Source organism: Dermacentor albipictus, chromosome 6, assembly GCF_038994185.2.
Source record: "Dermacentor albipictus isolate Rhodes 1998 colony chromosome 6, USDA_Dalb.pri_finalv2, whole genome shotgun sequence".
In the NCBI taxonomy this organism is placed as follows: Eukaryota; Metazoa; Arthropoda; class Arachnida; order Ixodida; family Ixodidae; genus Dermacentor; species Dermacentor albipictus.
The window spans coordinates 23,363,807-23,387,850 of record NC_091826.1 but is presented as its reverse complement, the minus strand read 5'-3'; the positions used below and the strand labels follow the sequence as shown (position 1 = coordinate 23,387,850).

Sequence of the window (24,044 nt, the reverse complement as noted above, 5' to 3'; positions counted from 1 at the left end):
AAGAGTCCGGTTGGCTACTCTACGCTGGGGGAAGGGAGAAGGGGAATAGAAGGAGAGAGAGAGGGGGGAGAGAGACGCACACGGACAGCACTACAGGTTCAAAGGCGCTCGCAAGAGCCAGACGTTCTCAGAAAACGCGGAAGTGCTTTCGCTGCCTTCTGAGCCGATGATAGGGAGTGACGGTGCTCTAGTATCGTCTGCTCACTCAGAGGGCGATCGTCTAGTATCCTGGACACGTTGCACATAGACTGTCTTCGTGCTTCAAATCAAGCACCGTTGCACAATAGGCGCTCAATGTTCTCGTTGCAGCCGCAGACGTCACACAATGGAAAAAAAAAATAAGAGTATCCTAAATCTGATAGAGAACGTAAAATGTCAACAGATGGACGTCAAATGACTTTGCCCGAAAATGCTTGCGACATGTTTTTTTGTCGCGAGGACAGCGGGTATTCGGGAGACAGGTGCCTCGATTCCTCGAATTTCTCCTCGATATCGAACTGTGTAGATAGTTTGCACAGACGTCATCGCAGCCGCCATCTTTGGGTACTGGCACGTCGAGAAGATGTGTAATCAGGAAACGTGTCAGCATGACATCACGATGGGCCCGTCTTGTGTCGAACGACAAAGCGATAACAGTGACGAACCGGTGAAAAAACAGTGACCGTCAATAAGCAAAACAATGTGCGCGTGATGATACAATACATTCACAAGGGGAGTATGGTAGCGCGATTCAAAGACGGGACAAAAGAAGACACAAAGGCACACACACAGCGCTGTGTGTGTCCCTTTGTGTCTTCTCTTGTCCCGTCTTTGAATCGCGCTACCATACTCCCCTTGAAGATGCATTACCAATAAGCCCACATTGCAACCCTCGTGAAATACATTGACGTCATCGTAGCCGCCATCTTTGGGTACTGGCGCAGTGCGGTGCGTCCGTGACGTCACGTGAAAACTATCTATAGAGTAAGTAAGTGTGGTTGCACGGGGAGGTATAACGGATGACTCGCGGCTGCAATCTTCTGTGCATTGTGCCATGTTTCAGACTCGACTTCAATCGACGAGTGGACCGCTCGGGTGCAGCAATCGCTCGTAGATTTAGCAAAGGCTAAGCATGCACCTGCAGCAGTGCTCCTCCTCCTCCTCTTCCCCCTCCTCCTCCTCCGCCTCCTCCCCCTCCTCCTCTTAACAGATTGCTTTCTTGGCTTCATATCTTATCCGCGCCTCTCGAACGTTGGTGCTTCCGCGATAGCGCCAATACTGAGAAGCGAACGCGACTTCAGGCCAGTTGCGAAAGAGTGGCGTGCTTGCATCGGACTGTGTCATCACAGATTGCAAGTCGGCGCGCATGCCTTTAACCCTTTTGACAGCGAACGGAATCACCTTCTATCCTCGTGCGTGATACCGCCATATTTCATCACCTGTGTGTCACCACAATTGCCTATTGCCTGGAATCTGACGTATACCGTCCGGTCATTTCGACGGCTTGGGCGTGCTTGTTCAGTGTTGTGTTATCGCAGGTTGCGAATCTGGGCGGCTTCATTGACCTCTTATTGCACTGAAGGGAACTGCCTTTTATTCGCGCGGGGTTGGCGGCACCGTCAGATATCGTCACCGACGCAGACGAAAAGGAACCCTCGCGCTGCACAGTAAGGATCGATCTCCTCTAAATATCGTCCCCAAGTCGTTTCAAGTAAGCCTACAAGACGGAATACGCATTTTCTTCTCGTTTCTGAGCAGCGAGCAATAGACAACGTTTGAGTGTTGGCAGACTTGTTAAAGCCCTGACTTCATAGAGACACTTGGCTTCCGAGGAGAATTTCCTACGGAGCGAAAAAAGGGGTGCCCTGCAACGTCCTTATACGGACCTGAGCTTCTGAATTATGTGTAACTGAGTTTGTCGATACTTATTGCTTTCTTGCTTTAACACAAATAATTTTTTTTCTTATGAGAAGCATATTGCGGTAGGCAGGTAAAAAAACATACCTGTCCCATTTCGGGATCAAACCCCAGAACGACGAAGTGGTGCTCTGATTATTAGACCACAATTGGTTCCAGCGCCAACTAGCTTTTCGTATGCGATTGGCGCATACGTCACCTCGCATAGCACAGGCGAAAGCCCACATTAAAGAGTCCGTCTATAGGCCATACATAGGTTTTGGACCTTAAAGTCATGAACTTAATGGTCACAAACCCGCGCTATAATGACGCTGTTTCATGAAATATAATTTGACGCAAAATGATATCAAATCTCGATGTGCTTGCCTGTGTTTCCTCCCCAGAATGCGGCTGTTTGCGCTGCTCGTTGTGGTGTCAGCGTGCTGGTCATCAAGCCGTGGTCTGCGCATCGACAAGTCGACGGGTGCCTATGAGGATATCGTGGTGGCCATCGACAAATCTGTGGAGCCCGACGAACGGATCATCGACAACATCAAGGTACTCCTTTCTAACGACTCTCTTTCTCCAACACCTGCGGCGGTTGCTAAGTACAGCTATGGCTATCTACCACTCAGCACGACCGAGGTCTCGGGTTGGAATTTCGACGGAGGCGGCCGCATACCTATGAGGCGGAGCCCAAAGAATCACCGGTCGCATAGCGAGCGTCATTTGTTCCATGAAGCACTGCACTCATAGCGAAGGCTGGTGCAAAACATTTCGTTAAAAATATACACTAATTTCTGACGTCAAACTCACTGTGCTGAATCTCCTTCCTACTGCGCATCGTTCACCGGAGCCCGGTTAATCCTCTCAGCCTTGTATCGACAGGCTTGACCCATTTCCGTGCTTATAAAGGTTGGTCGCAATGGAGGGCGTATATAGAGTAGCGGGTAGAGCGACAGTGTACTAGGTTAGGTAGGCAGAGCCGTCACTTTGAAGTCGTTGTAAGCGCTGGTCTAACTTACCACACCACCACGCATATTGTTTCTTCTTGTCGTATGAAAGGGGATCGCAATGCTTACGAAGGTATGGGAGTGTTCTGGCCCATTCCCCAGATTACAACTGCTGTTCTCCGTAAAATGCTTCTGGGCTTAGATCTAGGTACGCGTTAAATGAATTGAGGTTATTGCAATTAAGACGCAGGTTTTACTGAGGCTCCCGTCATAGCTCACAGTGAACATTCGCTACCTTACGCTTCAGCAACTGCCGGATAACGGGAGGTCTGTGCAGTCTGATTCATGACGTCACGCGCGAAGCAAGATATCCTGTTGGAAATCTCGCCATGAACAGTGACGTCAAGCGCACAGCCAGGGATGTCGTAGAAATCCATGCTATGGGGAGCATGACGTCAAGTGGGACGACAGAGTGCCCCAGTGAACCTCGGGTCTTAGGCTATGACGTGATGGGGCATGCAGGGCAAAGAAATGGTTGAAATTTATGCATTGGACCATAACGTCATTTGAAAGGCCTGAGTGCCTGTTCGAACCGACGTCTTTAGCTTTACTCTCTCTGTCAGCGTGCTCTTGTTTCAACATCGCGTAATCACTAATAGATTTCTGGCACAGAAAGCCAACCTCCTAGATAGGTCTTTGTGCCCTACACCAACGAAATTGGGTGGGCTGAAATGCCTAAAACAGAAAAATATTTTAACGATTCCCCAAGTACTCAGTGCGCTTTTATTGGTACTGAAGACGCGTGTGAAAATGAGCCAATGTACTACCCGAACAAATAAACTGGTTAATAAGTTCACCATGTCGATTGATTTATCAGCTGTAAGGTGAAAACAACGCACCAGTGATTGCCCAATCAGTCGACCGATCTATCGATATATCAGTCAGTCAGTCCACTCGGTCGGTCGGCTGGTCGGTCGGTGCTATACGTCTAGACGTCCATCATAACGCCCATCTTCCCTACTCCTTGCGGGTTTCCGCAGAACTATTGCGCCGAACTGTTTCCTTTGCTTCGGAGTTGTTGATGTGTTCGACTTCGCAACCTACCATCTGCTTGCAGCCTGGTTAGCTCAGGTGGCAGAGCGGCTGGCCTGGAAGGGCATAGGTCCCGGGTTCGAGTCCCGGGTCAGGACCAATTTTTCTTCAACTGCGAAGCTTTTCTTTCAAGGAACCCGTATGGGTTTTCTTCGTAGAAATTGCTACGATTGCGTGGATGTCTCATTTTCCCTTCAGTAATAATTTCTTCCCTCCACCTTGCGGGTTTCCGCAGAACTATTACGCCCATCATAACTACCCCTTTTACTGCTCTCTCGAAGGCCCTGTTCCGCTCTGCCTCGACGTTCCTCCACCGGGCCACGCGCGGCCTGGTGCACTTCGGCAGCGTGACCATTGCCGTCCCGGACACGTGGCCCGCTAGGCAGGGAGCGAACAGCACGGCGGCCAACCTGTTCCCGGCTGCCGACGTGAGGGTGGCCGCGGAGAACCCGCAGTACGGTGACACTCCGTACACGCTGCAGCCCCGAGGGTGCGGGGAGCGCGGAGAGTACGTCCACCTGACGCCGCGCTTCCTGGGAGAGATGAACGACTCCATCGCCGAGGCTTACGGCAGTCCGGGTGAGATTCGCCTGCCACTTCGGCACTATAGCCTCTTCCACATTGGTGCAGCGAATACATCTTTCTACAGTTCGAGGCGATATGTACGGATTTCAATTTTAACAGAACTTGCTGATTGGTGGATTGGTTGCAGCACGGTGCATAAATGGCAAGGCGAAGGAATGATGGCACTGGAGAACTAAGTACGGAAAGAATTGTCGTGGTGGGGTTTCTGCAGGAATTCGCGGTCAATGACCCAGAGTTATCAGAATACCGATCTCCTAACGACGCCTCACGGCCCTGTCGCTGCTTTGGGACGGTAAGCTCACCCGTTAACATCAATCAATCAATCAATCAATCAATCAATCAATCAATCAATCAATCAATCAATCAATCAATCAATCAATCAATCAATCAATCAATCAATCAATCAATCAATCAATCAATCAATCAATCAAGATGTTTCAGCGTCCGTACTGTCCTAACGTGTATATCTGTGGGGGGAGGGGGTTAGTGAGGGAGGGCTGGGCAGGCGGCATTACAGAACAGCTCTGTGAGCCTGTTCACGCCTATACACGCGACCAGTGGGAAAATGAACGTCGTCCAAACTATAGATGTAGTGAAACAAGGCGCTTCTGCGATTCCGCAGTGACGTGCGGAAACTGAACACAATAAATCTTTCGTCGCAGCCTACCTCTTGGTGCACGAGTGGGCTCACTTCCGGTACGGCGTGTTCGACGAGTACGGCGACCCCAGGAGCTACCGGTACCCGAGCCTCTACTGCGAGTTCGGCATGGTGAGACGCTCGTCTAAGCACGTGATTGGTCGACGCTCGTTCGGAGCTACTGATATAGCAACGGTAACAAGCAGTGCGACACTGATAGAGACACTGCATCAACGAAACGCGAGCGCTAACTTCGGCTGATTTCGACACACAAAGCGATTACATATGCATGCATAAGGAAAGAACGAGAGACCCCCGAATACATATTACACCCACCACAAGTATCGTGCTCTAAGCCACACTACAGTAATCACTGTACTGCGCGCCAGATAGAGAGACAGATCACTGGCACACGATTTCAGCACGGGATCACAATAGAGGACACGTGCGACGCAATTAACGCGAATTACAAGGCTCACGCCGCTCCTGCAGGGTTTGTTGTCTAAAACGTTTGAACTTAGCGGGTGCCCAAATATGCGGCGCTCTGCCCCGAACAGGTCCGCGCCAGCACCTGCTCGCAGCGCCACAAGTTCACGGTGTACACGGACTCCGGAGAGCCTTGTCGCATCTACCGGGGCTGCCGCGTCTCTTCCAAGTGCAAGGCTCACTTCTCGCGGAACAGCGAGGACCCGGTCGCGTCGTCCATCATGTTCATGCCTTACATCAATGGGGTAAGTGATGGTCGTACGTGTATTCGCTCTTCAAGACATATACCGCGTGCTCTAGTTAAACACGGAGCAATTTCTGAGCCCTATGACCCACGCTGTGAGCGCCCCGCCGATTCGTACCAACGGTTAGTGGTAGCAGATTAGATATTACTTCTGGTTATATGCACATATTAACATATTATGTAAAATGTTCTTGTGTTTTCATGACCAAGTGAATATACCCCTTGTTCATATTGACACGTGTACTTATCTTTATCGGGCGACCGCGTTTCGCCCGATAAAGATAAGTACACGTTCAATTTTATGTTCAAATTCAATTTATGTTTAAGTACAATTTTATGTTCCTTGTGTGTATGTTTATTTGATGTAGTTTTATTTCTTGTGTATATTTCCCGTTTGTCCCCCCCTCCCCCCCCCATGTAGTACCCTCGTGTGAGGGCCCTTAGGGATAATGTAAATAAAAAAAATGTCGCCAAGGAAGAGCGCTGCTTGTCCACGCGGCTGGTTTCAATTCCTTTAATTGCCGTAAACGTGGCTTACCCCGTTGCCTTAAAGCTGAGATTCGCCGCTCGAGCATGTTATCACATAGTGTACATCTGATTTGCTGTCACGCGTTGAGAAAATATTGTTAAAGCCTTTTATGCATTTGGCAAAACTCGCTGGAAAAAAAAACAACTGCGTTTCTGAAAGCATTGCTCTTTATTATTTTCATTGCACGCAAGAAAGAAAGCTTACATTGAACATTTTTCATTCCATTGAGTTAGCTGCTTGTTGAAGCTCGGGGAAGTAAGGGAAAATTATGGGAGATTTCTTGTTTTTCTTGCCGTGTTTTTGCAAACAGTATTTTGCTAGTGAAATGGCTAAAGAAAGAACAAAATAGAAAGCAAAGCCTAATGTGATCCCGAAACCAACTGAAAGTTGTCCGCAACCACCTGGAATGTCCATATCGTAATTAGTAGAGATTATTCAACTGATTATAAAAAGTATAATGACTATACTTGGTCAAGCGAAAGTTTGTATGCAAAGAGATATTAACAAAATTAATTACTGGTGCACATGATGGCGCATGCAATTAAACCTGAAGAGAACATCTTTCATAGAATTCACTCGAAAAAATCAAGCTCATCAGACTTCTTACACCATTGATGATGTAGCAATAATTAAGGTCGCAGAGAACACGTATCAAGGAGTTTACGCATTATTTCAATTAGCAGCATCATGTTGACTAGGCGACAGGTAAAGCAAGTCAGACATTCAGGTTTCTTACCCGAAATGCAAAGACATTTACGGTAACCTCGAAGGAGCTAGTCTCTAAAACATTTCATGAGATCTATCCATGACTACGCGTGCGTAATAGCTAAATTAGAAAGGGCGCAGAACGTAGCAGCTCGCTTTATCTCTGGACAATATGACGGAAAGTTCAGTGCAACCCACACAGACAACGTTCTGACCATCGTCGTCGTGCGCTTCACGTGAATTTCACGTGAACGAACGAACGAACGAACGAACGAACGAACGAACGAACGAACGAACGAACGAACGAACGAACGAACGAACGAACGAACGAACGAACGAACGAACGAACGAACGAACGAACGAACGAACGAACGAACGAACGATTGAACGAACGAACGAACGAACGAACGAACGAACGAACGAACGAACGAACGAACGAACGAACGAACGAACGAACGAACGAACGAACGAACGAACGAACGAACGAACGAACGAATGAACGAACGAATGAACGAGCGAATAAATAAATATCATCTTGCGCAGGTATTTTGCCTCGCATGCGGTGGACCGTGCCGCCTTTAGGTGTTTGACGAGCTTGCTATTATAGATTGCGTGCTGACACGCTGGACATGTTACGGGGACGATGGTGTACAAAAAGTACATTAAAGTACATTAAAGGGCACAAGTATACCAGATGAGCAGGCGCTAAGGATTCGCGCGACGCCACCCGCTATCGGTGGCCAGATTGGAAAGTCTTGCTCTGTTGCCGCAGGTGTCGGATTTCTGCCACAAAGACGGCGACAGGAGGCACAACACCCACGCTCCTAACAAGCACAACCACCTTTGTGAGCGCCGGTCCACCTGGGAAGTGATCAGCGCCAATGAGGATTTCAAGGGGTGAGCGGACCATTCTGTCGTTCACGGGCCACTATTATGCGTAGCATATTACTAGAGCTCAACCCAGCTCCTCAGGCGCGGCGGTGTCGCCTTCAATATCACGTGACACCGTGACGTCACGACAGAGGAGAAACGGGGCTCCAACTCGCGCCGTCGCTCGCGGCGTCGCGGCGGTATATAAGCAGCTGCGCTTGCCTCTGCTAGACACTCACGAGGTGAGATGCCTCCTGGAGACAGAGCTGCTCGTTGGAATGAGAAGCGAAGGTTGCGGCGTGCTACAGAGGCTGTTTCTAGGTGGCTTTGCTACGGCGCAGCGACTACGCGCCCCGCATCGGACGCGGTGAGCGTCGAGCAACGCAGCGTTCGGCGCGACAACGAAATGTGCGCCTGAGCAAGCGCCGCACGCCTGAGCCGACGCCGACGACACCGGCTTTTCTGCGACACGAGCTCCTTAACGCTGTCGCGTTAAAATAAAGGCTAGTATGCTTCGCATCCTGGGCTTAACCTTAGCTAAGCCACAGCCATTTTTATACAGCCAGACGAGTTTTTTTTTTTACTTTAGGAGTGTCAAAGTGAAAGAAAAAGTGTATGTATGGGAAGTGTGGGAAGTCGGTCACGTGGTAGAGGTAGATAGGGGATAGGAGACGGTTATGCACGTGCATATGCGAATATATATAGATATTGCAATTGACGGTGGTCTGGACCACGTTTACTACCGTTTAGCATTTGTTAGCCTGTGGAATATGGTCTCCGGATGCAGATAAAGAAGTATGAGTGTCCATACATATATATATGCTTCCTTCCAAGTATATATATATATATATATATATATATATATATATATATATATATATATATATATATATATATATATATATATATATATATATATATATATACACATTTGGGAAGAATTTGATTCAATGGAGATACCACCAGTCATAGAGGCATCACGTAATCAAGGAGTACAGGACGCTTACGTAAATCTCTTAGAAAATATTTACAGAGGCGTCACAGCTACCCCACAAGACAAGTAGGAAGATACCTGTAAAGGAGACACAGTTTCTCCAATGCTATTCTCTGCGTGCTTGGAAGAAGTATTCAAGCAAATTGGGACGGCTTAGGAGCAAGGAACAACGGCGAATATCTCAGCAACTTTGGTTTTGCAGATTACATTGTCCTGTTGAGCAACATTGGGGACGAGTTACAACAAATGATTGAGGACCTTAACAGAGAGAGTCTGAGAGTGGGGTTGAGTATTAATAGGCAGAAAACAAAGATAATGATCAATAGCTTGGCAAGCGAACGAGAGTTCCCCGTCAGACTCTAAAGTCTGCGAAGGAATACGTTTACCTAGGTCAATTACTCACAGGGGAACTTGATCATGAAAGGGAAATTTACAGAAGAATACAATTGGGTTGGAATGCATACGGGAGGCATACTCAGCTCCTTGCTGGAAGCTTATCATTATCACTAAAAAGCAAGGCGTAGAATCAGTGCATTCTACCGGTGCTAACATATGGAGCAGAAACTCGGAGACGGGCAAAGAAGCTCGAAAACAAGTTAAGGACCGCACAAAGAGCTGTGGAAGGAAGAATGATAGGCGCAACGTTAAAAGACAGGAAGAGAGCGGTGTGGATCAGAGAACGAACAGGCATACCCGATATTATAATTGACATTATTAAAAATAAATGGAGCTGGGCAGATCATCTAATGCGTAGGTTAGACAACCGGAAGACCATCAGGAATACAGAATGGGTGCCAAGAGAAGGAAAATGCAGTCGAAGACGGCAAAGGACCAGGGGGGTGATGAAATTAAGAAATTCGCAGGCAGGAGTTGGAACAGGTTGTCGCAGCACAGGGCTAATTGGAGATAGGAGGGTATAATATATATATATATATATATATATATATATATATATATATATATATATATATATATATATATATATACCCCCGCATTCACTTGGCTTCTTGAAGAGGCAGGAGGTGTATCAAGTGAGCTCCTGAGCAACACTTTGCAACAAGGTGAACACGGTTTAAATCATGGAAGCCGGACCTCAAAGAGGTGCGACGCAATGCTGACGCATTTCTTTCGCATTTACTGCGAAATTGCCGCTGAACGTTTTTTTCTTTAAGAGGTACTGACACGATACTTTCGAGTATTCGTTTTCTGTTTTGCTTTAACTGTAGCTCACAGCAAGACGCAGCATATGGGGAGACCAAGCGAGCCAGAGCGAGTGTCGAAACGTCGCAGTGTCCTGCTCTCACGTGACCACATGCCGTGTCCTGACGTCATGACAGGGAATTTTCCTGGGAATTAAACCGAAACTGGCTGTAGAAAATCTCATATGTGAATTGTTTCCTGCGCTCTGACGCTTGTCACTATTTTTTTACGGTTAAAAGGCCTAGAACTTTTATTGAACGCAAGAAATGAATTGTCATAAATATAGCGTCAGGACCCCTTTATAAAAATTTACTGTAACTTAAGTGTCCTTACGTGGTTTGAATGCGAAAGCATAATGACTTCTCTATATAAGTTGTTATCTTACGTTAAAACTCTCCCTTAATCCACCTTGCTCTAATTTGTACTAACCTTAATACCCCGTAAGCAACCTTAATCCACTTTTATGTACACAAATCCTCCTCAAGCCACTTCAAGCACCTTAATCCACTTTAATTAACATTAATCCAATTTAATCCACTTTAATCCACCTTAGTTCACTTTATTCTACCTTATTCCAATTTTGGGAGTGGGCCAGGTTGATTTTTTGGGTGGGGAGCCTCGGCGTCCGTCCGACACCGTGGCTGTTCACTGTCAGATTTAGCAGATACAGTGCCGGGAATGTGACGTCATCAGTTGGTCACGCGGGTTTTGGTACCATCGGATGTCAACGTCGGACGGACGTCGGATTTTTCGCTTCATGGGGCACATAAGACGTTCTCCTTGAAAAGAATTTGTGCTGCTTACCGTTGGTTTGTTCCTGGTCAACTTTCGCAGCAAGATCACACTTTAGGGTCAGGCTTGTTCAGCATAACATTTATGATACCTGCCCGGTCTCCTCAGAAGAAAGAAGAGCCGGCAGATGCCACGCCCTGTGAGAATCGATGTTATGCGCCGCAATGTCCGCGGAGACTACCAAGTTAACGAAACGACCAGGAGAGGAGATAAACATAGGCAGCTGTTTCATAACCTACATGACGCGCACGTCATGAACTATCATTTATGTTTGACATACACTCTTGTCATACTATGCCAACTTTGCTACATACCAATTAGTTAATGGAACCAAGACGTAGGCGTCTAAATAGATAAATAGATACTGTCAAAGTGGCAAATGATCGCCAAGAAATGTATCGCATCGATTTAAAATCGAATTTGCCTTCGTCTTCAGTCTTCATGAGTCAACACCTCCCCCTACCCCTTCCTATGGGATCGGGAGGGTGGTACTTGCAGTCGACAAAACACGGCAAATGCAAACTGAAATTTCGTGATTCTACTTCTCCGATTGTGATTAGCAGTGTTAGAACAAAGAACGTCACTGAAGCCAACGTTTCGGCAAGAGGGCATGTCAAAACGTTAGCTTCAACGACATCCCCCTTTTTTAGCACTGTTAATCACTCGAAGCCTTGATCTTCCTATGAACCTGTCTCTTGCTTTGCAAGTCTCTTATTGTCTTTCTGTCTCGCTATTGCGTGGGTCGTCATCCAAATATTTCATCGCCGTATTCCGTGCTTTCTTTTTTCCTTTCAGACTTCCTCCTGCCGATCTCTCAAAGGCAGTCGACGTCAGGTTCACCGAAGTCCAGAAACGCAGAGGGACCGTCGGCAGGGTGATCTTCGCCCTGGACGTTTCAGGCAGCATGTCGGTAAGTGCGACCAATGCCAGAACGTGCGGCTACTACTGACTCTCGACCAGGAGAGATACTGATTTATAAATCGCGACATTTTAGAACCCCTCGCTAGATGCATGACATGGGAGTGCTTTTCTTTATTTATACGTACTGCAACCCCAAGAGGATTATCGCAGGAGTGGGGTATAAAATCAAGGAGGCCACATACACATCAAAAGGGGTTACACTATTCAAAGATACAAAGCAAAGCACCAGTATAAGGACTATGTTGAGAAAGAAAAAAAAATGGTCTCAATACGTACACATATGCATATAAACATAGTGAATAATATACATTGTTTTAGGAATCACGGGCATCAACCAGTGATTGCCTTAACACAATTATCAAATATCAATTTTAGTATGTTAGAAGTTGGTTGCCGATCGGGGAAAGAAACTACATTTGAATTTGTCAGTGCCGGCGTATAGGGGTGTCATATTTAGAGGGTGAAAATTCCGTGTGTTAGACGCTTTAGCGAACTTAATGCATTACAAGGACGAGCAACGTTCATAGTTAACAGTGGTGTGAAACATTTTAAGACTTCCTGCATTACACCGCTCTAGTAGCGAAGATAGGTTCAAGGAGGAAAGGTTAGAAGAGGTTAGAATGTCAGTGAAAGCACTTTGCTTTTCGTTTGAGAACTTTGACCGCCGCCAGCTTTCGCTGCCATTCCATCTTCACAGAGTGGAATGGCATGGCAGGGCAAGAACTTTATTTTAGTCCAGAGAAACTATAGCCCAAGGGCAAAAGCCCCCAGGCTAAGTCGGTGGCTCCGCCCACGTAGGCGCCGGTAGGCCAAAGGCTTTCCCGATGTTGTGAGCTCTACGGACGGCCAGGAGTTGATCTTGGAGGACTTCGCTGGATATGCGCCGACTCCAGTCCTCCTTGCTGTTGAGATCCGAAGCTCGGTTGTCATTCTTTAGCTTGCTTAGGGGGGGTATGAGGCATTGCAGACGATAGTTTTTGTGCCATTGGACAAGGCGGCACGTTTTCTTTCAAGCCCATCGTGGTATGAGCGACCTAAAGCTGTCGCCTTAAAATCCTTGTAGCTAGACCCCATCCATCGATGGCGTAGCAAGCTATTCGTGTGCTACGGCAGTTTTTGAAGAGCTCCGACCTCAATGACCGACTGTAGACCTGCCGTGTGTGTGCGTGGAATGCTCACTATCTCAGTTATTCCTCTCTCCATTCCTACTTTCCCTTACCCCTTGTGTAGGGTAACAAACCGGACGCTCGTCTGGTATACCGAGCTGGGTTTCCTCTGTTTGCTTTCTTTCTTTTTTTTTCTGTCTCCCTCTCACACACACATTTACTCATACGAGATAAACAGGTGGATGATATAAATGAAGTTTAGCAGGATGCGTTGTTGGGCAAGTTGGTTCGTTGTAATTGGAAACATTGGTTGCGCTTTCTAGACAATCACTTCTAGACAATCCTGTCTTACATGTGATTGTCTAGAAAGCGCAACCAATGTTTCCAATGGATGATATAAGCATCATATGATATTTTTATATGGTACGCATGGTTCCTATTAGATGTAGGGGTTAGGATTCAAGTTGTTATTTTTTTCTTTCTTTTTCGAAGTATGAAGTTATCGCAATAGCTAACTCGTTCTTTCCTGGTGTGTGATACCGCTGACGTGGCTCTCTTTTACGAAAAGAACCCGCCACATGTGACCACTCATTGCTTCGTCTGTTGTCGGTCAGACTTACAACCGCATCGGGCACCTCAGAGAAGCGGCGAGCCACTACATCCGGGTCATCGTACCGGACGGCTTGGAAGTGGGCCTGGTCACCTTCAGCGACGAGGCCCGGGTGGATGCCCCACTGACGTCCATACAAAGGCCTACGAGAGAACAGCTGGTTGCTAGCGTACAGCGGCTTCGCGAAAGCGGCTTCACGTGCATCGGATGCGCGTTGCGACAGGCCTTGGAGGTAAGCAGGCAGGACATAGTTGGTACCTGCAGTTGTAACGGTGCCGCGGTCACCAGCTCGAGACAAAATGTGCAAATAGGTGAACGGAAAATAACGTGAATGCGGACCTTACGAGCTGTGGGAACCAATGTTTAAGCGAATCTTTGGTTTGCGTTTCTCAAAGAACGCTGTTCCCGTTCGGCGACCATTATCAGCGAAGAGAACACGACGATGCTGGTTGGGCGGACCAAGTTTCCCCGGAGAACGCCGGTTCAAACCCAAACTTGTCGCGCTTGTGCAACCGTTCCACATGATAACAACTCTCATAAAATGCATCATAATCGACGCATTATCGTCTAAAAATTGAGCAAGATTTCACTATAACACAAAGCGAACAGACGGTTGGCTAACACGTGCTCCCTGTAGTTTAGATATGTGCCAAGCGTCTACAATCTCTCTCGTTGTCTGATTAGGACTAACATACAAAATAGCGGTTTGGTGAAACAGTGGTCAAACAAATGGAGTCAAACCAACTGGCCCGCCTTTCAGTCTTATTGCAATTCCTACAGCTCCGAGCTATAGTGAGCGAGCTGCGGCCACGTCGGCCTGACAGAAGAGCACATCTTTCCGGAGTGTGTGTAAACCCGCCAACGAAATTGCTTCAGCCAGAAGCAACAGCCGTACATGCGCATATCTCCCGTAAATCCGCGCATGGATGGGTGTGTGTTACTTCTCTCAGTGTCACGTGTTTTTGCGTTTCGATCTTTTGCATCGCCCAGATGTTCAAAGGAAGCAACCGATCCGCGGCCGGCTCCGTCATCATTCTAATGACCGACGGCGCACAGAATGTGAGACCATCCATCGACGACGTCATGGATGAACTGATCGCCGCTCAGGTGGTGGTCAACACCATCGCCTTCGGCACGGAGGCCGAGCGGAAGCTCGAGGACCTGGCCCTGCGAACTGGAGGCAAGCCGTTCTCGCTCCATGACGGTGAGTCCAGCGCAGCCATCGCCTTGGAGTCCGCCTTCCTGGACTCAACCACTGCCATGTTGGACGACGATGAGAAGCCGGTTGTGGTGAGCTGGCCGTATGCTTTGTAGGCTTATTGTGAAGGTTGCGTTTGCGTAGGAGAACGTATAGCGCAAGAGACAAACTCAAGGCAAAATGAATTCGGCGCAAGGATGAGCAAGATAAATCAAAATTGGCGGGATTCAACGTCCACAAACTTCTCTGTTGGTCATAAGGGATGCCGTAACAGAGGGAGCCGGATTAACTGTGGCCGCCTGGGGTTTCTATAACCTGCACCTGAATGTACGTACACGAGGCTTCGCATCCAACCCCCCATCGAAAATGCGGCCGATGCAGCTGGGAGTCGAACCCACACCACCCACAACATAGTGTCACAACCACTGAACCGCCGTGGCGAATAAGAATTAAATGTAATAAAAGACGTTAAATTGCGCGGTTTGAAGCCCTGAAACCACAGAGTGTGTTACGAGGGAACTCACAGCACTCACTTTCAGTAACAACTTTATTCTGAAAGAACGAACACGTATAAACAGAAAAAGAAAGACAAGGAAGATAAGCAGGAAAAGAAAAGGAAACTGCTATGCAGTCGTGGGGCGAAGTGATATTACGTATCAATCGTTGGCCTTTCTGGCGCGTTATCGAAAATTGATGAACCAAGAAGCCCAAATTCTGACGCTACGAAACTTACAGTACGTTCTCGCTTACATGGTTCCCCCGGAAGATCTTCGAGCGAGCGGCCAAAATTGTGGACACGCGAGAGTTCCCGATACTGGTCGACGCAGACCTGGGGAACTCGACCACAGTTTCGGTGCAGTCCAACAAGGCGTCCGATCTCAAGGCCGAGCTGCGCTACCCTGATGGCAAGACCTGCCAAGACTGCCTGGAGTCTGGCCCCGCGAAGCGTGGGAGCTATATCACCTTCAGGATACCCGGCGTCGCCACGGTAGGTCATCATCATCATCATCATCATCATCATCATCATCAGTCTGGTTACGCCCACTGCAGGGCAAAGGCCTCTCCCACACTTCTCCAACAACCTCGGTCGTGTACTAATTGTGGCCATGCCGTCCCTGCAAACTTCTTAATCTCATCCGCCCACCTAACTTTCTGCCGTCCCCTGCTACGCTTCCCTTCCCTTGGGATCCACTCCGTAACCCTTAATGACCATCGGTTATCTTCCCTCCTCATTACATGTCCTGCCCATGCCCACCTCCTATATGAACACAAAAATCAAAGGCCATGCACCAAGTGTCAAAAACACAACGAGTAAACGTGGCACCAAGAGCTCCCAGATCGGGGGTGGGAGCCATTGCTGGGAAATAAAAAACAATAGCGAGGAACCTCTCTGGAGTTGACGTACCGACAACGAGGGTTGTCTTCATCCGGACGAAGACAAGTCCTCAAAAGGGACAAGTCAGCACAAGTCAAATCAAAACAAATCCCCTTGACAGGTACTTGTTTTCGTCATAAGTGCACCCGTGGTACGAGTCAAGTCAGTGCGAAGTCAAGTCCTCATAAGGGAGAAGTTCCCTTGCCGCGTACTTGTCTTCGTCCGGACGAAATTAAGTCCACGCATGGTACAAGTCAAGTCGGTATGAAGGCAAGTTCCCACAAAGAACAACTCAGGATAAGCCAAGTCAATTTAAGTGCCCTTGGCGGGTACTTGTCTTCGTCAGGCCGAATATAAGTCCACCCATGGTACGAGTCAAGTCATTGCGAAGACAAGTCCGCACAAGGGACAAATCAAATCAACACTAAGAAATGTCTTCTTGACCAAACGTTGGCTCCAGAGACGTATCTCGTTCTACCACTGCTGATCAACGTTGCCTGCAGTCATTTTAGTAGTAAACTTTTGAGTTCATAAAGGTTGCCATGTTTCGGTGTCGATACTCACTGTTGTGCCCTTGTCATTGTCACTGGTGAAGGGATCGTCCACAATTTTTTTTTCCGTCGACAGCCGGGCACCTGGACCTTGGTGGTGTCCCAAAATGCACTCGGACGTGGCGAGGCTGACATCCACGTTCGTGCCACTTCCCTGGCGGGTAACCGAGGCACAAAGCCTGTGCTGGTGCGTGCTTTCCTGAAGCAAACCGAGGTGAACAGCGCTACCGAGGCTGTCATCTACGCGGAGGTCACCAAGGGCGCACAAGTGGTCCTCCACGCCAAGGTCACGGCTACCGTCATCAGGCCCAGGATGCCTTACGAGGTCGATGTGGAGCTGTTCGACGATGGCCTAGGTATTCTGCCGACCGCGTCTATGCAGTGTTGTAAATGAACAGGAAGACCAGCGAAAAAAGAGGCGCACACGAGGGAAGAAGCAAGCGCGCAAGACGACCGCGTAGTCATAACTTGAACGCAATGGTTACGAAGTGTTTTTTTTCTCGCAATCTTTCCTGCTCATTTACACGTACGTACCAACTCTACCAGCAGAATAACATAATCCGCGTGTGTACAAACTTCATGTTCATAAACAAGAACCATACAATGTTGCTAGCGCGCAGGAGCATGGGCAGGTGCAAACGAAGAACAACAATTTAAGCAGTGCCTGTTCGAACAACTTTAATTCGTGGTTGCAGTAATTTCCGCCTCAGCCAAGTTTGCTATACGAGGACACGAACTACAGACCAGTATAGGAGTATAGGACGAGTATGGAATCTCGCGCTTCTGCCACAAGCACTCGGTGCGCGGTAGGCAACAGCAGGCACCTATCTTCGCGACGTCATGGCCTGGAGAAGTGACATAGAAGTGTGGAAACGCTTATTAACTGTCTGGGTGTGGCAGCCTTTCAAAATCGTTCATTTATGTATGCAATGACGGAAGTTATACATATCACGTGCTATACTCAAACGAGCGTCAACGCTGTGCCGGATCGGTACTTTTCCCATGCTAGAATCGCAAAGTTCTTGCGCATAAGCTTCTACCTCTTTTATTATGCGAAGCATATTACTAGAGCTCAACCCAGCTCCTCAGGCGTTTATTTATTTTTTTGCCACGTTGGGATGAAGTATACCCACGTCATTCAGTTGAGACATAATTATCAAAAAATAAAATTCTCATACTACTTCTCCGGCTTATTTCAGTCGTAAAGAGAAATGCCCAACCTTAGTCATGATGTGGAGCGTCTGATACCTGCGTGAGCTCAATACTACAGTCGGCGTCAAAAGTTTGCGACCGCGGTATTTGAGAAAGCGTTAAAATTTCTGAGCTATATAAACGTAGTCACTAAAACCGTATCGGTGTTCTTTGGCCATACTTAACCCTTGCGCCACAAAACACCAAATTCATCATCAGTAAAACCGCAGAAAAAAAAAAAAACACTTTCTACCACACTCTGCTCCCGTACGTATAGTACTACAGTACATGCTGGAAACCCGAATACCAGGCTGCATGCCAACCTACAAAAGTATTAGCTTTTTGTCGGGTCCCACGTGCCTTAAAGTTTTTCACTCGTACTGTATACATAGATCGAGCGTTCATGAAGCGTACCGTATAGGCTCGTGTAAGCGCCACACTTCTTTTTCGCAATTCTGACGAGGTGCGGCACTTACACGGGACCGCACCTTTCGGTCACAGTGGTGCCGCCACAGCCGGCGATTTGTGCACATCCCGGATCCCCGGACGTACCACTGCGTCAGAGGTCACCGCGCAGCTCTCGCCATCTAGCAGCGGTGCGCGGAAGAACGCAGCGTGCGAGAATTCGCCGATGATTGCTCCTCCGTTGGAAAGTGTTGTTCGCCAAATTCTGGGCTGCCAAGTTGGGTGTGCGGCCTTACACGAGTGCGGCTCTTACACGAGTCTGTACGGTATCTGCCTCGAAACGCGCAGCCACCTAAGCGGACCTTCTTGATCCTACAGGCGCCGACGTGACGGCCAACGACGGCATCTACAGCAGCTACTTCACGCAGTTCGACGGCGTTGGCCGCTACTCCGTCTCGGCTCGTGTCGTCAGCAGCAACGACTCCGTCATTGTGCGAGGGCGGAAGGCGTCTGGAGGTCTTCCCGCGCCTCAGCTACGGGGTGAGTTTGTTTTACATTGTAGAGAAGCCGCCTGAACTCTTAGTAGCGTATCTATTACCGTTGGAGCGAGTCCTCGGTAGTACTGAAATTTGAGCCCGTTGTTAATTATTCATTGTTAGAGCTCAGCTCACACAAAAGACGAAAGACACGGGCAAGTTACTACACTTGGTGCTGTTTTTAAGTTACTTTCAATCGTTCTGCACATGCTTATTGAAATTAACTGGGTGCATATGTGTAATTATTTCCAGAAATAAACTGAGTTGTTAGTAAACAGACCGCGCCTGTTTCTTGACTTGCCTAAGTCTTTCGTTTTTTTTTTTGTGCACACTGCAATTTAAGAATGACTAACCGCGACGGTCTTCCTGTTGTGAATAGTTCAGCAAACCAATTACGAATAAATCAGTTACTAATTAATTTCACCGAATTATTATTTCATCGTCTCTGTGCAAACGTGCCCAACATGGTCAGGAATCAAGGTGAACGAATTCTATCTTTCCCTGAACGCACTCCTTGAAGTGGAATGGTCTTTGATCTTTCTGAAGTTTTCCCGCACTGCGCTGTCAATACCACTTCCACGAAATGCGCATGCGCGCTAAAACCATAGGCTGTGGTATTGGCTGTGGCTGTGGCTGTGGTATTGTGGCTGTGGCTGTGCACGATTTCGCTTGTATCATAGAGTTTCTCAATACATTACCTAGAGGGAAATCTGGCGCTGCTGCGCTGTGGTATGCATGGGAATGCCGGTATATTGTGACTTCGGATTGGCATCGTTCTCGGAGAGACAGGACACCTTGAAGACGCACTTGGCAAGTACCGTTCCATCTGTCACAATGATTCATTTTCTACTAGAACAGCACGTGAAAAGCTGTTTTAGCTTTCTTATTACGCTAAAACATGTTTTGTTTAACTATAAGAACTTGTTATTGTGTGTACGACTACATGTTACGTAAAAAGTATCAGCGGGCCGCTAAAGTTGGAGGACAGACGACATGCTTCGCGCTCGTTTTGAAACAGTTGGTCGTCTGTTCTTGCTTTTCTTCGCTTGGTCATGCATCGTGGGTGAGTAAAGATGTAATATGCGTGAATGGAAACATTTCATGAAGATTTTACTTCGAGAACGCGTTATTTGCGTAGCCATATCCACGTTTTAGACGAAGCCTCTTACAACACCAGCCAACACGAGCCTCGCGGACACTTATACCGTCATTCCCATGACGGCACGGTGCCCCCTTAAGAAACTCCCATAGACGGTGGCGCCAGATTACCCTCTAGGTGTTATAGTGAGAAACTCTATGGCTTGTATAGCTTGTATACTCAGCTTACGGCACTGTCTCGGGCTCTTGATAACAAGCGTCATCTCGCGTTGTTTTAATTCGGACAGGGGAGCCGGTCGTCGGTGCAGCCGCGGCACCCACGGACGTGGCCGGAGGCATTCCGCTCAACCGGTTCGTCTACGTGGACCAGGACATCGAAGAGGCCGAGCCCCAGGTCGCGTCCGGCGAGAGGGCGCCCCAGTTCGAGCGCTACGCCGAAGGGGGCTCGTTCCGGCTCAGTCATGAGATCGATGGTTCGACGATTCCTCCGGGTTCCATTCAGGACCTGCGCGTGGAGGACTCCTTCGTGGGCGAAAACGGTGACCACGTGGTCCTCCTGGCCTGGACCTGCCCGGGAGCCCTCCTGAACTCTGGCAACGGTGAGCAGCAGTTGAATGTACTCATTAATTTGCCCCGAAACGGCTTACAGTGCTCAAGGAACGGAACGCGAAAGGGAAGCTTTAGGTATAGAACGCTCTATGGGATGGGGGGGCGGCGTGCAATCAGTCAAGAGCATCCATTACTCGAGAGCATACGCTTACGGCTCTAGGGTCACCAAATGGTGATACGGACGCTGATACAAGTGTCCGAGCCAAATATGACGCCAATTTCACACGAACTGCATGACGGTCGAAACGAAAGTGTGCCCATTAGTTAGTCCTAAATAGACGTGTTTCATTCCACTTAAGAACTGTAAGAGACAGCTGGGGCTGTTATGCTATTAAAGGGAAACTCAAGGGAAGCACTGCATCGGTAAAGTTGTCTGGTTAGGCATTCTTTTAAAACTGTGTTTTCGTTAGTTCTGTGGTAAGAGGTTAGTTATTATAGAGCTTTAACACCCTTAACCTCCTTACCGTTTACGGATTACCATGTTACCGAGCCGTGGGCGGTAGTAGCAAGGCTGTTAACATCTTCTCACACTTTTGTGCAACTGCAATGCGTCCGAAAAATATTGGTGCCATGTGAAAGTCCTCGTCGCATGAAAAAGCCCCAAAACGGACTCCACGTTGACGATTACGTCGCATCGAACGCTTCACACCAGTTTTTAAGTAGACCGGGGCATTCAACTCTCGAAGTTCTCGAACTTTCAATGTCGTTCTCTAAGGTGACGTTTGGTGGCAGATGATTCCAGCAAATTACTGTGCGTGGTATAAATAATACCGCGTAAAGTATTTGGATCACCTATCGGGTGTTTTTTTGTGATTGACTGCTGCGAAAAGATAAAACCTGAATCGGAGGTGCCAGTGCATGTGACGGTTAGATGGGATTCTTCAGGCCACAGGAAATCGTCCCTGTGAGCTGAAAGAACTTCTCCACAAACAGATCTCATTGATTTCCATGTGTTGGGGTGTCACAAAGAGGGAAAAACGACTCCGTAACTAACTAACTAACTAACTAACTAACTAACTAACTAACTAACTAACTAACTAACTAACTAACTAACTAACTAACTAACTAACTAACTAAATAACTAACTCACTCACTAACTTAACTGACTAACTCACTAACTTAACTGACTAACTAACTTAGCTACCTGACTAAGTAACTGACTAACTTAACTAACTGACTAAACTTGCGATGATCCATGTCATTACCACAATACACGGAAACGGAACCCGTTAAATTAAAATCATAGGTTCTATGCACGTGCTCAAACCACGACCTCCCTTACGAGGCCTCGCCGCGGTTTGACACTCCGGAATAATTTTGTTTTGTTTTGACCACCAGGAGTTCTTTCTCTTCCTCCTCGCGTGCAGCTTCCCGAATCGAACTCAGGGCGAGCACGCTCCTGAGCGACCTCATCAAGGACTTCGACTCGGCGTTCGAGATCCGAGACAACTCCACGGATCACGGAGGCATCGCGTCGGCGCCCGTCGGCTCCAGGCAGCGCCTGCGGTTCTCCGTCCCCGACGAGCTGCTCGCGGTCGCGCGTAACGACTCGCGCCTGGACTTCTACTTCGCGTCCAGGGTGTGGAACGAGGCGCGACTGTCCTCTCCGGTGTCCAACGTCGCCAGGGCCACGTTCCAAAGACCGCCCCCGCCGCGAGCGAGGTCGACGACCGGGCTGCCGACATGGGCCGTCGCGCTGATCGTTGTGGGAGTCGTGATCGTGGTGGGTGGTGCGGTCGCTGCAGCGCTCGTGGTCGTCAAGCGACGCAGGAGCGTCTAGTGAAGCCGGGTAACCCCATCGAATTGCAGCGTTCACTCGAAATTAGGTCGAACGTGACTATACACGGTCGACCCCTGTATATATATATTGAACTCGCCGAGAAATTAAAAAAAAATGGCTGTGGCTTAGGTAAGGTTAAGCCCAGGGTGCGAAGCATACTAGCCTTTATTTTAGTTGTTGAACCACTGTTTAGCCTGGTGAACTGCTGTTGCTTGGCTATATTTGGTTCGGCTAGACGAAGAAACAACTCATGCGTTACTCTGCTTCGCCTTCAAGAGTGGAACGCGACAGCGTTCCCGTCGACCCGCCAAGGGGTGTAAGACAATGGGCTACGGCGCAGCGACTACGCGCCCCGCATTGGACGCGGTGAGCGTCGAGCAACGCAGCGTTCGGCGCGGCAACGAAATGTGCGCCTGAGCAAGCGACGCACGCCTGAGCCTTAGAAACAGCTCGTTTCTAAGGCAACACCGCATTCACTAGAGGCGCTTTTGTACCGCTTTGAAGCATCGTACTCGTGGCTCAGTGGTAGCGTCTCCGTCCCACACTCCGGAGACCCTGGTTCGATTCCCACCCAGCCCATCTTGCAAGAGTTGAGCCAAAGCCACTTCTCCTCTGTCGTGACGTCATGGTGTCACGTGGTATTGAAGGCGAAACCGCCGCGCCTGAGGAGCCGGGTTGAGCTCTCGTAATATGCTTCGCATAAAACAAGAAATACAATTAGAATATAGGTCGACCCATATCCTTCTTGAAGGAAGAATCACTTTGAACTTGACACACCTTTATTTATCGTTAAGCCCTGTAGGGTAGCAAACTCTGGTTAAGCTCCCTGCCTTTCTCTCATTTGCATCTCTCTCGCTCTCTCTGGCTACTGAATCTCGCCAGTCGGCGCCACAAGCGGCGTCCTCGTCGGATGCTTCTCAGGCGTCCTCGGCATTCCAGACGACGTCGCCTTCGAAGGAGCTTCGGTTAGTTTGGCACATTGCTAGCCTCGTTCACGAATATGGGTCGAGATTCTTTGGTCTAGAGTATAGGGCTCTAGCTCATCTTGGATAACATTTATGAAAAAGAAATACGGGTAAAGTTATATTCCAATTAATGCGGTAGTCTGAAAAAAAGACGACGCAACCTCTTTTTAGGCGAGAAGAGACGCGAACACCCGATGCGGTGATATGTCTAGAATCCTGGCACTCTATAGTGGGCTATGCGAGGGTACCGGCACATCTCTTTGACTTCCGGGTTCTCATGTGCACGTTATTTATTGCTTAAAAAAAACATCAATCAACCAATATTTATTGTTTATATAGTGTCCAGGATCAACTTGTCCACTTTGGTGCTTGACGCACCTGTCAATGTATACACGAGCTGATTAGGGAACTGTGCTTAAGCATGCCATAGGAAAATGAAGCGAAGACGATATGACGTCATATTATAGAGGGATAGATTTGCACAAAGTATATGCAAAAGACAATTTTTTAGAAAAAGTATTTAAACATATATACAATGCAAAAGGAAAGAATAAAGAAAACACATTGCACAGGACAAAAATATAGTTGCAGAATGAGATAAGTGTACAGTCCGAACGATGTATACTGTAAAACCAATGAAACAGAATACTTTAAAGAGACTACAAATTAGACTAATTACCTATTAGTTTCTGTATGTGTGTATACTCTATGTAAATGCAAATAAAATTTTTGTTGTG

The 24,044-nt window shown here is 48.0% G+C and overlaps 1 protein-coding gene across 3 annotated transcripts; it reads left to right on the top strand.

Moving 5' to 3' along the window:
* The first annotated feature begins 1,304 nt into the window (after nucleotides 1-1,304).
* Nucleotides 1,305-24,044, top strand: LOC139060879 (calcium-activated chloride channel regulator 3A-1-like). 3 transcript variants are annotated; one of them, XM_070540145.1, is made up of 14 exons: nucleotides 1,305-1,646; nucleotides 2,280-2,433; nucleotides 4,202-4,499; nucleotides 5,168-5,274; nucleotides 5,700-5,873; nucleotides 7,879-8,003; nucleotides 11,758-11,872; nucleotides 13,604-13,831; nucleotides 14,590-14,889; nucleotides 15,564-15,785; nucleotides 16,800-17,079; nucleotides 18,698-18,859; nucleotides 20,241-20,552; nucleotides 21,930-24,044. In XM_070540145.1, the coding sequence occupies exons 2-14, from the start codon at nucleotides 2,281-2,283 to the stop codon at nucleotides 22,340-22,342; spliced, it is 2,889 nt and encodes a 962-aa protein (XP_070396246.1). In that variant the 5' UTR covers nucleotides 1,305-1,646; nucleotide 2,280; the 3' UTR covers nucleotides 22,343-24,044. The 3 variants fall into 3 exon arrangements, with proteins under 3 accessions (XP_070396246.1, XP_070396247.1, XP_070396248.1); XM_070540146.1 differs by having other exon boundaries at nucleotides 1,305-1,690; XM_070540147.1 differs by having other exon boundaries at nucleotides 1,310-1,391.

What these genes read in the sequence shown, in the direction of transcription:
- LOC139060879 (XM_070540145.1), top strand. Translation starts at nt 2,281, where the DNA reads ATGCGGCTGTTTGCGCTGCTCGTTGTGGTGTCAGCGTGCTGGTCATCA. An exon ending in CGAGGCTTACGGCAGTCCGG is followed by an intron (nt 4,500 to 5,167) that starts GTGAGATTCGCC and finishes CTTTCGTCGCAG; the next exon opens with CCTACCTCTTGGTGCACGAG. An exon ending in ACGATGAGAAGCCGGTTGTG is followed by an intron (nt 14,890 to 15,563) that starts GTGAGCTGGCCG and finishes TTCCCCCGGAAG; the next exon opens with ATCTTCGAGCGAGCGGCCAA.